At 49.6% G+C, this 12,860-nt stretch overlaps 1 protein-coding gene across 13 annotated transcripts in view; it reads right to left on the bottom strand.

Annotated features, from left to right (window-relative positions):
* Positions 1-949: 949 nt before the first annotated feature.
* The window catches only part of LOC128332903 (angiopoietin-2-like), a 66,503-nt gene continuing 54,592 nt past the window's right edge, over positions 950-12,860 (bottom strand). For 11 of the 13 annotated variants that reach the window (XM_053267695.1, XM_053267694.1, XM_053267696.1 and 8 more), the window contains 5 exons: positions 10,956-11,086; positions 7,855-7,956; positions 5,142-5,308; positions 3,532-3,662; positions 950-1,725 (listed from right to left, as the gene is read on the bottom strand). In XM_053267695.1, coding sequence (XP_053123670.1) covers positions 1,556-1,725; positions 3,532-3,662; positions 5,142-5,308; positions 7,855-7,956; positions 10,956-11,086 — 701 coding nt within the window. In that variant the 3' untranslated portion in view covers positions 950-1,555. Of the gene's footprint in view, positions 1,726-3,531; positions 3,663-5,137; positions 5,309-7,854; positions 7,957-10,955; positions 11,087-12,860 lie in introns of those variants that run through there. The other 2 variants (XM_053267699.1, XM_053267703.1) reach the window with 2 other exon arrangements.

The following is a 12,860-nucleotide window of genomic DNA, read 5'->3' as shown; positions in this document are numbered from 1 at the left end:
TAAATAAAATAGAAAATAGGGAGGGGTGGAACTGTAGACCCCACAGGAGCTGGGGGTGGTGGTGGTGGGGTGGCCCAGGTTCTTTGAATCCATTAACTCAATTATATCTACACCCCTGTCGTGTGGGATGTGCTCTGTCCTTCTGGGGCTGAGGCCAGGAGAGACAGCCCTGCTGCAGGCACTGGGCACCATCCTGCTGCTGGAACGACTGCTCCTGTGGAGGAATGCTGCAAAATAGCAGCTTTCTTTCACCGTTGGGAAAAGGTGTCTGCTCAGGGAGAGGCAGCTGGAGTTCCCGCAGCCCTACCCCTCCCTATTTTCTTCATTATCTCCTTCACTCTAGGGGGCTTCCAGGGAGAGGGGCGAACATGGCCCCCTCTCCCCTCGCTAAGCCCCTGTGTGAAGCAAAACTTTGGCTCCAGTGCTTGGCTTAAAATCCTGCTGGTGTTATTGATGAAGGTGGAAGCCAAAACATCATCATCTAAACCATTTTAAGCGTAGCTCTGTTTTGCAGACACTTATTTACATGTCGTGTTTTGTGGCTGACTGAAAATAAGTTGGCCAGGATCATAATGCCTTAATAGAACTCTCTGGTGCGGCTGCAATTTGGAACACAGTGTACAGTTCTGGTCACCCCCATCCCAAAAAAGGATATCATAAAACTGGAAACGGTACAGACAAGGGAAGCCAAGATGGTCCACGAGAGCTCCTTCCCTACAAGGCTAAAGCTTTTGGAGTTTTTCAAGTTCAGAAAAACGACAATTAAGATAAAGCATGACCAAATCGTGAGCTAAGTATCATTATAATAAGTAAATTATGTATGATTTTGACTGACTTAGATTCCTTGAAAGATACAGCGATGGCAATATTGCTAGCCTGTAAGAACTATTCTAATCAATGTGTATATGCCCCTGCAAACTAGATATGATCAGATCAAGGGACAATCGTCTGCCCTGGAAAGATAAGTTTATAATTTAAAAAAAAATGTTTATAAACACACTCGCAACATTTGTCTTTGGTGGACAGCAAGAATCAAGGTAATGTTTTCTGGGACACTGTGGGATGGAGGCATTTATCAGCAATGTGACGACCAGTTTGCTTATTTGTATAATTTATTCCGCTTCTGGGAGTGGAACCATTTTGCTGCATAGAGCACTGAAGATGCACTGCTTGAGTCTGGCAGTCCCGCTCACCTCCTCCTCCAGCATCTGAGCATTTGGCAGGTATTACCCAGGCATTTCCGAGCTCATCTTTGCAGGCACACACATGCTAAAAACTCACCACCACCAGTTTCTTCCAATGCTTTTAAATCTTTGAGTGCTGACTTCTGTGGGAGAAGAGACGAAAATACAGAGTGCTACTGCCCCCTGTGGTCTCCAGCAGGAACTTCAGTGACGATGCTTGGTTTGTCCCAAGAGACGGCCCACAGTTGTCTGCCTAGTTAGCAAAAGTCCAAAGGAGCCGCAGTGCTGCATTTTGGGTTTCGGCTCAGCGTGTTGCTGCCTCTCATTTGGTCTGCCCATCTCAGCCATACGGCAAGCCATGGTGACCTCAATTACTCTTCTCTGAAATCTACAGGACGGATCATCATGGCGGTCATCTTGAGATTATGGCTGGGACCTTTCCAATAGTGCCACTTTATGCCGTTGTATCTGATCATGGTGGGGCTAGGTGGGTAATACATGCCGTTCAAGTTGGAGGGGCCACAAGCATCATACCACCAGCCTGAGAAATGGCAGAGGAGGGGGGAAGAGAAGGAAAAAGGAACAGTTAGGGTATTCTGCTCCAGCCCCCATCACGATTGCTTCCCAACTTACTTTCAGAATTATTAGGCTTGTTCTCATGACTGACAGCTGGGTAGGAGGAGCATCCAGCCAAGCTCCAAGCATTGTGTGCGCTCCCGAAAAACGGTAAAAATCGAGGCGGGAGGCAGGGGAAGTGATCGTGTGTGAGCTGTGATCTGGGTCATCCAGTGGCAGCCAACCTGTACCATTTACTCAGCACTGTACTGAGGGTGGAGGAAAAGCATGCCCCATGCTGTCCTAATCAGATTGCAGTTTGCATATGATCACTTCCCCTGCCTCCAACCTCGATTTTCCCCGAGACGTAACCGTTTCTCAGGCACACACACAGTGCTTGGAGCCTGGCTGCACGCTCCTCCCACCCAGCTGTTGGTCATGAGAATATTTCACTCTTGTTGCTGATGTCTTGACAATCCTGGGATTGCAGTAAAGTGCCAAACGAGACAATCAAAATCCCCACGTTTTGAGAACTAGGACATGCAAATACGATAGTGGACCCTTGGAGGTTCACTTGAAGAGGGTTGCAGCTGAGATCAAAGCTGAGATCAACAGAGATCAAAGTCCAGGAGATACATTCTTGAAGGCCGTGAATTGTGGAAAGAGGGTTGCTGGGTGCAAGCACCTGTGGCTTCACTAACCATGAAACCGTTCAGAGAGAGCCATCATGTTGCTCTCGGTAAGTCTGGGATACTGACTAAAAAACAAAGGGCAGAGCTGCTTACTCCACCCATAGTTTTTGGATTGGCTGAGGGAGAGGAAGCTCCCCAGGAGGTTTTACACACAGTAGTTTTACCGCGAGGTTTTTGCTTTTAGCTCGCATCTCCTCCGGAATGGAGGGTGCAAGTACACATATGGGCCAGATTTCCCCCGAAGTCCTTGCAAGTTATCAGGGAGCAGTCCACACATACAATTCGGGTTTTCCACGGCACCCGAGTGTAGCCCGATTTATCTCCGGACTATCTCCACAATTTCCAGTGGTTCGCAGTAAAGCCTCCTAGTAAACCCGTGGTAAAATCTGCTGTGTGTAAAACCTCTAGGTAAATTCCTGTTCACACAACTAGGTGTTCTTGGCTAATTCAATGTTTTATGGTCTAAAGCAAGCCTACTCAACTTTGGCCCTCCTGCGGATTTTGGCCTACAGCTCCCAAAATCCCTGGCTATTGGCCACTATGGCTGAGGATTATAGGAGCTGTAGTCCAAAAACAGCGGGGGTGGTGGTGGTGGCAAAGTTGAGCAGGCCTGATAAACCACACAGGTTTGTGGCCAAACCACACAGCAATAGTGCATTGTGTTCTAAAAGGATAATATATAACAGCCGTGCTCCCTCTAACAGGGATTCCCAGATGTTGTTGACTACAACTCCCATAATCCCCAAGCAAAAGTCATTGTCATTGGGGATTCTGGGAGTTGTAGTCAACAACATCTGGGAGTCCCTGTTAGAGGGAACACTGATAGCAACTTGAATCCCTAGTCTGCATGCATTCTAAAACCCACAATGCTCTTGTGGCAAAATAGCGACAGCTGCCACTCATTCCACCCACATCAGCCAAACGTTGTGTCCCAGGTTTCTGTGGCAGAGCCCAGAGCAGCCACCCAGCTGGGCAACTCACAGGGCCTGATCCTCTGCGTTTGGGCATAGTGCCCCCAGGCCATTCTCTGGTCCGCACACATCTGCAGCGCACCCCTGGGGTTGGGGCACATGCTCCCCCCCCTTTCAGCTCACGATTACCTCCTGCTGCCATCTGGGCACAGTTGCAGGTGCAGCGATCATTGTCAACGTCTTTCGTGCTGAAGTCTGTTCCCGAGGGACTGAGACTGCTCATGCGTCCGGCCGTGCCGCTGTACCTCCTCACGTAAAGCCTTTGGGGGGGGGGGAGTGCAAACATAGAGCTGTCAACAGCCCTCGTGTGTAGTCCGGAAACTACAGCCGGTCCAGAATGCGGCAGCCAGGTTGGTCTCTGGGTCATCTTGGAGAAACCCTATTACTCCTGTATTGAAAGACCTACACTGGCTGCTGATAAGTTTCCGGGCAAAATACAAGGTGCTGTTTATAACCTATAAAGCCCTAAAGAGCTTTGGAATGCACTCCCTGCTGAAATAAGAGCCTCCCCATCTCTGACAACTTTTAAAAAGTCTTTAAAGAGTCATGCACCTATTCACCCAGGCTTTTAATTAAATATTGTTCTAACAGTTTTATCATCGTTTTAAAATGTTGTTTTGAAAATGTAAATTGTTGTAAAGTTTTAACTTTTACTATGTCATTTATTTTGTTTTAACTACTGTTTTGAATTTTGTTGTCGTCATTTATTTTAACTAATGCTTTAGCTTTTTGTTTGTTTGTTGTAAACCACTTGGAGACGTGAGTTTTGGGTGGTATAGAAGTGTGTTAAATAAAATAAATAAAATAAACATAAAGCCAGTGTATTGCAGTGGTTAGGGTATTGGACTAGGACTGGGGAGACCTAAGTTCAAATCCCCACTTACCCATGGACCTCACTGGGTGATTCTGGGTCAGCCACTTCTCTCTCTCAGCCTAATCCACCTCACAGGGTTATTGTGAGGATACACATAACCTTGAACTCCTGGTCTCCTTGTAGGAAGAGTGGGATATAAAAGTAAAAATGAGTGCTGGACTAGGACCGGGAAGACCCGAGTTCAAATCCCCATTCAGCCATGAGACTTGCTGGGTGACTCTGGGCTAGTCACTTCTCTCTCAGCCTAACCTACTTCACAGGGTTGTTGTGAGGAGAAATTTAAGTATGTAGTACACCGCTCTGGGCTCCTTGGAGGAAGAGAGGAATATAAATGCAAAACAACAACAACAACAACCAAAAACAAAAACAAAAACAACAACTGTATCCTCAGGGAGTTATTCGCACTTGGCTTATGGCTTCGGGGTAAATGTTGAGCGAAGCCACTCCAAAGTACACTCGCGGCATTGAGGGAAGCAGCCCCTCCCCTCTGCTCTCGGTTTTCTTTTGAAACAAGTCCACATGGCAGGCGTCAGTGTTTTCCTTCTAGCCAATGGGAGGGGAGGGGAGAGACAGAGATCTCCCTGTAGAGCTACACCTGCATTTCTGAAGAGAACATCTCTCTTATCATGCTAATGATTCTACGTCAGTGCGTCTCCCATTTGCTCCGCCATTTTCAGAAAAAGTAGCTTAAAACCAGCATTTTAAAAACCTGGACATACATTGAGATAAGCTAGAATTGGCATCACAAAGGGATGAGCAGAGTTATAGATCCGGTGTGTGTGTGTGTGTGTGTGTGTGTGTGTGTGTGTGTGTGTGTGTGTATCTGCCTGAACAAGGAAACAGCTCATCCAAAACAAAGGCTCACCGGTAGTTCTGCTCTTCAGGGCCCAGCTGGAAATGCTCATACAAGGAATAGGCCTCGTTGTTTTCCCAGTCCCGGAGCTTGATATGGAGGGAGGAGGCACTCTGGGTGGTGAGCAAGTGGATGAAGTCATTGCCCAACCAGTATTCGCCAGGTGGGGACCCAAAGCCCTGTGAGGGAAACAGAGGAATATCAGAGGAAGTGCAGGTGAGTGCAGGAAGTGCAGCTCTTCCCCTCTGTGATGAATAAGGAACTGGGGATTAGGAACCAATTTCAGCATTCCATTAGAAGCATCCCGTGTGATTTAGCGTGTCCCTACAATATGTCTGCTGATGCTATTGGAGATGCAATATGTGCAGCCTCCCCACAATTCTGCCGGGAAAGCAGAGGCAGGGCAAAAGTCTTATGCCAAGGCACCACGTCCTGATTTCCCTCCTCCCCTCCTCCTTCCTTCCCCTCACATGTCTCTTTATTTAGTTAGCAAGCCTACAGGCTGGATCTTGTGAACATTAATTTTATGTCTGTACAGGACACCAACTCAACGGCACAACTTGACTCTACAGGGCATTGTTTAGACACTTTAACAGAATAATAAATATTATTATTATTTTGCTTTATTTATTCACAGTGACCAGATTGACTCTTTGTGGAATGGAATGTACATATTTTCAGGCAGCTCACTCTGTTGTGTGTTGCAGAGTCTGACAAATGGAGTGCGATTCTTGAAACCCAGCTGGAGCAGGATTACAGTTAACTGAGCGGGAGCCGGATTATGTCTTGGCCTGATGCTCTGGAATCCATCCAGCATCTGGCATGTTCATTCTTGGGCACCTTGTTGTTTGTGGACTACAACTCCCATCACCCCCAGTCATCAGCCACTGTGGCCAGGGATGATGGGAGTTGTATTCCCAAACAAACAATTTACCCAAGACTGGGCTGTTAACTTAGGACAGCTACCCAAGATGGTAGAACTTATGTGTCGCCAAATGTGAGTTTACCCCAATCATATCTAAGTTATAGGGCAGGGCTAGGCAATGCTACCCTTGCTCACTGAGCTAAGAGGCACCTTTTAAAAGTGGTGATTCTCTTGATTTAGCAGGGGGAAGAACAACTGTGCCTATCCAACCCCAGCATAGCATCCCACCAGTGGCTGTTGCTGGTGTCTATCTTATGTTTCTTTTTTAGATTGTGAGCCCTTTGGGGACAGGGAGCCACTTTTATTTATTTATATCTATGTAGACGGCTTTGAGAACTTTTGTTAAAAAGCAGTATATAAATATGCATCATCATCAATGCACACTTCTCATAGGAACCTAGGAAGCTGCCATATACTGAGTCAGACCCTTGGTCCATCTAGCTCAGCATTGTCTACCCAGACTGGCAGCAGTTTCTCCAAGGTTGCAGGCAGGAGTCTCTCTCAGCCCTATCTTGGAGACACTGCCAGGGAGGGAACTTGGAACCTTCTGCATGCAAGCACGCAGGTGCTCTTCTCAGTCCCTCAGGGGAATATCTTACAGTGCTCACATGTAGTCTCTCATTCAAATGCAAACCAGGCTGGACCCTACTTAGCAAAGGGGACAACTCATGCTTGCTACCACAAGACTCCAGCTTTTGTTGGACAGCCGGGCATTGCCTACTCACCTCTGCCCTATGCTTTAGATGTGATTGGGGTAAACGTGCATTTGAAGACTCCCTGGTATTGGGAGTGCAGTTTAAAGTGGGCATCCTGAATCCACTCTCCCAGCATGCTTCTGAAGTGTTTGCTATCCACCCGCTGCAGCTCTGTGTCATCTGTGCTCCCCCCCCCGCCAATACAAGCTATTCCAGGGTCTTTATAGCAATCTTTACTACCTTGCATGGTGTCTGGATTTCTGGCCCTCTCCATCTGGCCATGGCTCACTTGAGACTTTTAGTCTGTCTTCTCCTCTCATGTGTGCTAACCTCGGTCCAGGGCATGCTGACTTCCTGGTAGGGTTGCCAACATTGCGATGGCTGAAATCAGGACACTGGAGGAGGGCGAGAGCTCTGCTCACCTCCCAAACTATGAGAGGTGAAGTCGGGGCTGGCATGCTGGAGACAGGCGGGCTGGAGGAAGGCAGGAGAGAAGGCGGCAAAAGAGCTCCTCACTCGGGCCCGCCTCCCTTCTGAATGAGGCTGATTGGGCCGATTTCAGTGTGCGCAGAGGCCTGAAATTGGCCCAATCTGCCTCATTTGGGAGGTAGGCAGGTCCGGGGGAGGAGCTCTTTCTCTGCCTTCTATCCCGCCTGCCCCCAGCGCGCCCACCCCACCCCGACCTCACCTGTCGTAGTTTGGGAGGTGGGCAGAGCTCTCTCCTCCATCCCGCTCTGCCACTGCAGCTGTAAAAGGTTGTTGTTGTTTTTTTAAAGTCAGAAGTCAAAAAGCGGGAGAAATTGAGTCCCAAACGGGATGAGCATTTCCACACAGGAAATAGGGGACATCCTGCCCAATGCAGGACAGTTGGCAACCCTCCTTCCTGGCTTCCTACCATCCTTGGTTTCTGCCCAGGACCAAGACGCCAGCTCATTGGAGCAACATGGCAGCCAGCTTGAGTGTGACCGCCTCCTCCACAGCCAGGCTATTCTTGGCTCTCGCTGTACTCTTCCTGCCCGGGCTTGGGTAGGGACTCCTCCCAGCACTCCTCCTCAGGGGACTCCAGGAAGAGCAGGGGACACCTGAGGGATTCCGGCCCCCTCACCTGTTTATATTCCTTCCAGGTGCGTTGGAAATCCACAGAGCCATCCTTCCGGTGCTGGATTAACGTCCAGCCTCCCCCGCTGGTCTCCATGTCACAAAACACCTAGAAGGATGGAGGGACCCAAGGTCAGCAGGCAGTGCAGGCAGCTCCGTCCTTAAGTGCTCTACAACTATTACTCCACACTGTTCTACAACTATTAGCAGTCCACATTCACAGCCCAGCCCAGCCCAAACCTTACCGGTTCCCGAGGTAGCTTGGTGAGCCGCCACCTCCCCGCATCATAGGAACATAGGAAGCTGCCATATACTGAGTCAGACCATAAGTCCATCTCACTCAGTACTGTCTACTCAGACTGGCAGCAGCTTCTCCAAAGTTGCAGGCAGGAGTCTCTCCCAGCCCTGTCTGGAGATGCCAGGGAGGGAACGTGCAACCTTCTGCATGCAAGCAGGCAGGTGCTCTTCCCAGAGCAGCCCCATACCCCTGAGGGGAATGTAGTTCCCCATTCAAATGCAAGCCAGGTGGAGCCTGCTTAGCAAAGGGGATAATTCATGCTTGCTACTACAAGACCGTCACCTTAAGTGGTGCAACGGGGAAATGCTTGACTAACCAGCAGAAGGTTGCCGGTTCGAATCCCCACTGGTACTATATCGGGCAGCAGCGCTATAGGAAGGTGCTGAAAGGCATCATCTCAGACTGTGCGGGAGGAGGCAATGGTCAACCCCTCCTGTATTCTACCAAAGACAACCACAGGGCTCTGTGGGCGCCCGGAGTCGAAATCGACTTGACAGCACATTTTTCCTTACCACAAGACCAGCTCTCCTCCTCATACTTGTGGCATACAAAGCATACCATGGAGGAACGTTCTCCCTGCAGCCACAGAGACCCTTCTCTTCCCCCTACAAAATTCCTTTCCTGAAGAATATTCCTCCTCTCCATCCACAAGAACATCTCTCCTCCCTCCTGCCCTTAGGAACCCATTCCCTATGGTGTACAAAGCATACCATATGGCCCTCCTTCTCCTTTTTCTCCCCCGCCGCCGCACCCCCAATCTGGACACAGGAACATACGAAGCTGTCATATACTGAGTCAGACTATTGGTCCATCTACCTCAGTATTGTCTACCCAGACTGGCAGCAGCTTCTCCAAGGTTGCAGGCGGGGTTCTCTCTCCGCCCTATCTTGGAGATGCTGCCAAGGAGGGAACTGGAATCTTCAGCATTCAAGCAGGCAGGAGCTCTTCCCAGAGTGGCCTCGTCCCTTAAGAGGAATATCTTACAGTGCTCACATGGTGTGCCCAAAACGGTCAATTTTAGTCGCTCCCCCCTTTCTTTCTCTTTAATTTTGTTTTATGCAATACTATTTTATCTCAATTTTCTATGTAATAGATTCTACATGTGGATATGCACATATGTGTTTATATAGATGTCTACCTTCAAGGTTTCTTTTATTTGATTTGGATTGCATATTTGATCAAAGATCGCAATAAAACTGGACTGAACCATGCTCTCATGTAGTCTCCCCGTCAGATGCAAACCAAGGCAGACCCTGCTTAGCAAAGAGGCCAATTCATGCTTGCTACCACAAGACCTCTCTCCTCATCCCCTACAGCATCTTCTCTCAGCCCTTTCTCCCTGCTATGACTTTCCTCCTCCAACATCCTGTTCCTCTCCGTCTTACCTTGTGGTGGCAGTAGGTGCCGCTGCAGCTCCTTGGTGGCTGAACTCCCTGCTCTCCCTGTGGTGGGGAAATGAGGAGCAGGAAGTGTGGCCTCACACTTCCTTCTCCTCCAACCCCTCTTCCAAAAGCAAGGAGAGTGGAGTGATTAGCAGTGCAGGGCCAGCAGTGGGGCAGCAGAGGCTGGGGGGTGCCACCTCCACCTTGACCAGCCTGCCACTGGAGGCTGCCACCTCACCACGACTCATTGGTGGAGCGGTTCATACTTCATGTTTCATATTGATTGTTCATAAAACAAAATATTGTTTTAAAAATTTTAAATGGTTGTAATGTTTTAAACTTTTCATTTTTCTTTTAACGAATGTTTTACTTTTTTTTTATTTTGTTGTAAACTGCCCGGAGACGGAAGTTTGGGGCAGTATAAAAATATGTTAAAAAATAAAAAAATAAAAAAAATATTATGCTTCATACTGGAGCATAGAACCCAGGAGGTCTGACTACCATGAGAGCCAGACCAACTACTACCTGAAACATGTTATCTGGCCTTGGCATGCTTGGGCAGTTTTGCTGTATCAGTCCCAAGGCCTATCTAGACCAGCATCCTGTTTCCCACCGTGGCCCGCTCTGGGAAGCCCACCGGCAAGAGATGAAGGCTTGCCCTCTCTCGTGCTTTTGATCCCCTGCAACTGGTATTCAGAGGCATCTTGCTTCTGAGGTTGAAGGTGGCCTATAGCTAGGGTTGATATATGCAAGCTCCCCAAATTTGGCTGTCCTAATCTGCATATTATGCAAATTATGCAACAACTAATTTGCATTTTTAAAAATTTATTTGACAGATTTGTATACTGCCTGCCACCACCCAAGTCTCTAAGTGGTTTAGAACAATAAAACAGACCAATGACTGTGGAGAAACTGTGGAGCCAATGGCAGTAGGCATAGCCGCAGACCCTTCCTTCCTTCCCCCTCCTTCTCTTTCCTCCCATGTGATCAGGTCCAGGGTAAAATCCAGGCAAACTGGGTGGCGCATTTGAAATCTGGGTTAATCCGGGTGGAATTTAGCAGCCAGGTGGAGGAGCCAAATTCTGGGGGCTGCCCTAAATTCCGGGGGACATGGCAAGGCCACCTATAGCCCTTGGACTAGTAGCCATTGATAGACCTGTCCTCCATGGATTTATTTAAACCTTCCTTAAAGCCGTTGCAACAGTCTGGTCCCGGGCCCCAGATCCTTTGGAGGCGTAGCAATGCTCCTGACCCAGGGCTGCCCCAGACCAGGGGTTTCCACCTTGGGTCCCTAGATGATGGACTGCAATTCCCATCATGCCCAGCTGCAAAGGCCTTTGGCCATCTGGGGAACCAAGGTGGGGAACCCTTGGCCCCTAGACGATGTGTATCAGCCTGCCCAAGAAGAGAAAGAACATGGGTGCTCACACTCACTTCAGCAGTGGCTGTGATATTGGGGAAGCGCAGTGTGTAGACCCCACTAGCCGTGAACCCTGCTTTGTAGGCGGCTGCACAGTCTTTGAATGTCTTCTGCTCTTCAGGAAGGACGAGGGGGATTTCTGTGTGGGTCAGACAAAGAGACCTTGTGCGTAAGAGGTGTGAGTTTTCAGCCTATGCCGTATTTTTGTTCTTCTGAACCAGGCCTGCTCAACTTTGGCTCTAAGAACATAAGAAGAGCTCTGCTGGATCAGGCCCAAAGGCCCATCTAGTCCAGCATCCTGCTTCCCACAGTGGCCCACCAGATGCCTCTGGGGAGCCCACAGGCAAAAGTTGAGGGCATGCCCTCTCTCCTGCTGATGCTCCCCTGCAACTGGTATTGAGAGGCATCATGCCTCTGAGGCTGGAGGTGACCCACAGTAGCCATTGATGGACCTGTCCTCCATGAATCTGTCTAAGCCCCTTATAAAGCCATACAAGCTGGTGGCCATCACAACATCCCATGGCAAAGAATTCCATAGATTAATTATGCACTCTCCTGTAGATGTTGGCCTACAACTCTCATAATCCCTGGCTATTAGTGACTGTGGCTGGGGATTATGGGAGTTGTAGTCCAATAAACAGCTAGGCAGGGGGCAAGGTTGAGCAGGTGTGCTCTAAACTCCAGCCCTTAACAGATCATTACACTTAGTTGAAGCAGGATCTCTCTATCCCCTCCCTGGCCCCAATGAAGTCTTTGGAGCACAGGCAAAGTGGTCTGAGATATATAGACCTCGCCTGCAGTGGCCTCGTGCAGTGGTGCACTCGCCTTCGCTGGAGGTTTTCAAACAGAGGCTAGACAGGCATCTGCAAGGGACGCTATAGCAGTTTCCTCCAAGGTCCCTCTCAACTCTCACATCCTATCCTCTATAATAAAGCCCTTGAGTGTAATCCCGTGTCCCTGCCCGTGTCTTTCTCGGCTGTTCTGGGCATGCGCAGAGCGCATGCCCAGAACGTCCGAGAAAGATACGGCTGCAGGGACACAGGTGGCCATGTTGGAAAGAACGGCGGAGAACGAACGGGCTAAGGGGAGGACAGAGTAGCAGCGTGGAGAACGGGATGGCAGAGGCGGCTGCGAGGGGACCAGGAGGGCAGCGGGGGCAACGGAAAACAGCCGCAAAGACTTAGAGAGCGGCGGGCGCAGAACGGACAACGGAGAAGGCAGAGACGGCAGCAGGGGGATCAGGAGGGCAGAGGCGGCTACGAGGGGACCAGGAGGACAGAGCCGGCAGCAGCGGAAACAAAAAAACTAAAAATAAAAACAGCACTGGCGGAGAGATTAAAAAGAAGAGACGAGAAGCGGCAGAAACAAAAAAGCTAAAAATAAAAACAGCAGTGGCGGAGAGATTAAAAAGAGGAGACGAGACCGACTGCACCCCAACAAGGAACACAAAATGGCGGCCATAGCGGGTCAGAGATAGCTCCTCTTACCCTGATTGGCCACGCGGTTCCTGAAAAATCGCTGCTTGCCACGCCAGCCCTTTCTAGGGCAAGCCCCACCTTTTCTGTCAAAGGCAGCGAACCGCCCGCCCCACTTTGGTGTTTGAAGGCAGCCTATGAAAAAGCTAAGCGTCGCCAGCCAGAAGCTTGGCGAATCGGACGCATCACGTGAGACATCCTTCTCTCCTCTCCACCGCTCCCCCTCCCATCTTATAGGAGACGCGTCACTACTTTGACGTAGACAGAGGAGTTACTAGGAAGGCGGGGCGAACCGAGGAGAGCGAGATTCCAGCATTGCCTCCCCCACCTCTCCTCCCCTAGGAAGGCTTGGAATGTTCTTAGCGGAGCTTCCGCTTAAAGTATGCACGTGGAAGGAGCGCGCGGCGGCGGAGCTGACGGCGACTCCTCCGACAATGC

This window comes from Hemicordylus capensis, chromosome 7 (assembly GCF_027244095.1).
Source record: "Hemicordylus capensis ecotype Gifberg chromosome 7, rHemCap1.1.pri, whole genome shotgun sequence".
Lineage (NCBI taxonomy): Eukaryota > Metazoa > Chordata > Lepidosauria > Squamata > Cordylidae > Hemicordylus > Hemicordylus capensis.
The sequence above is the reverse complement of the archived record's forward strand: the minus strand, read 5'-3'. Positions and strand labels throughout refer to the sequence as shown.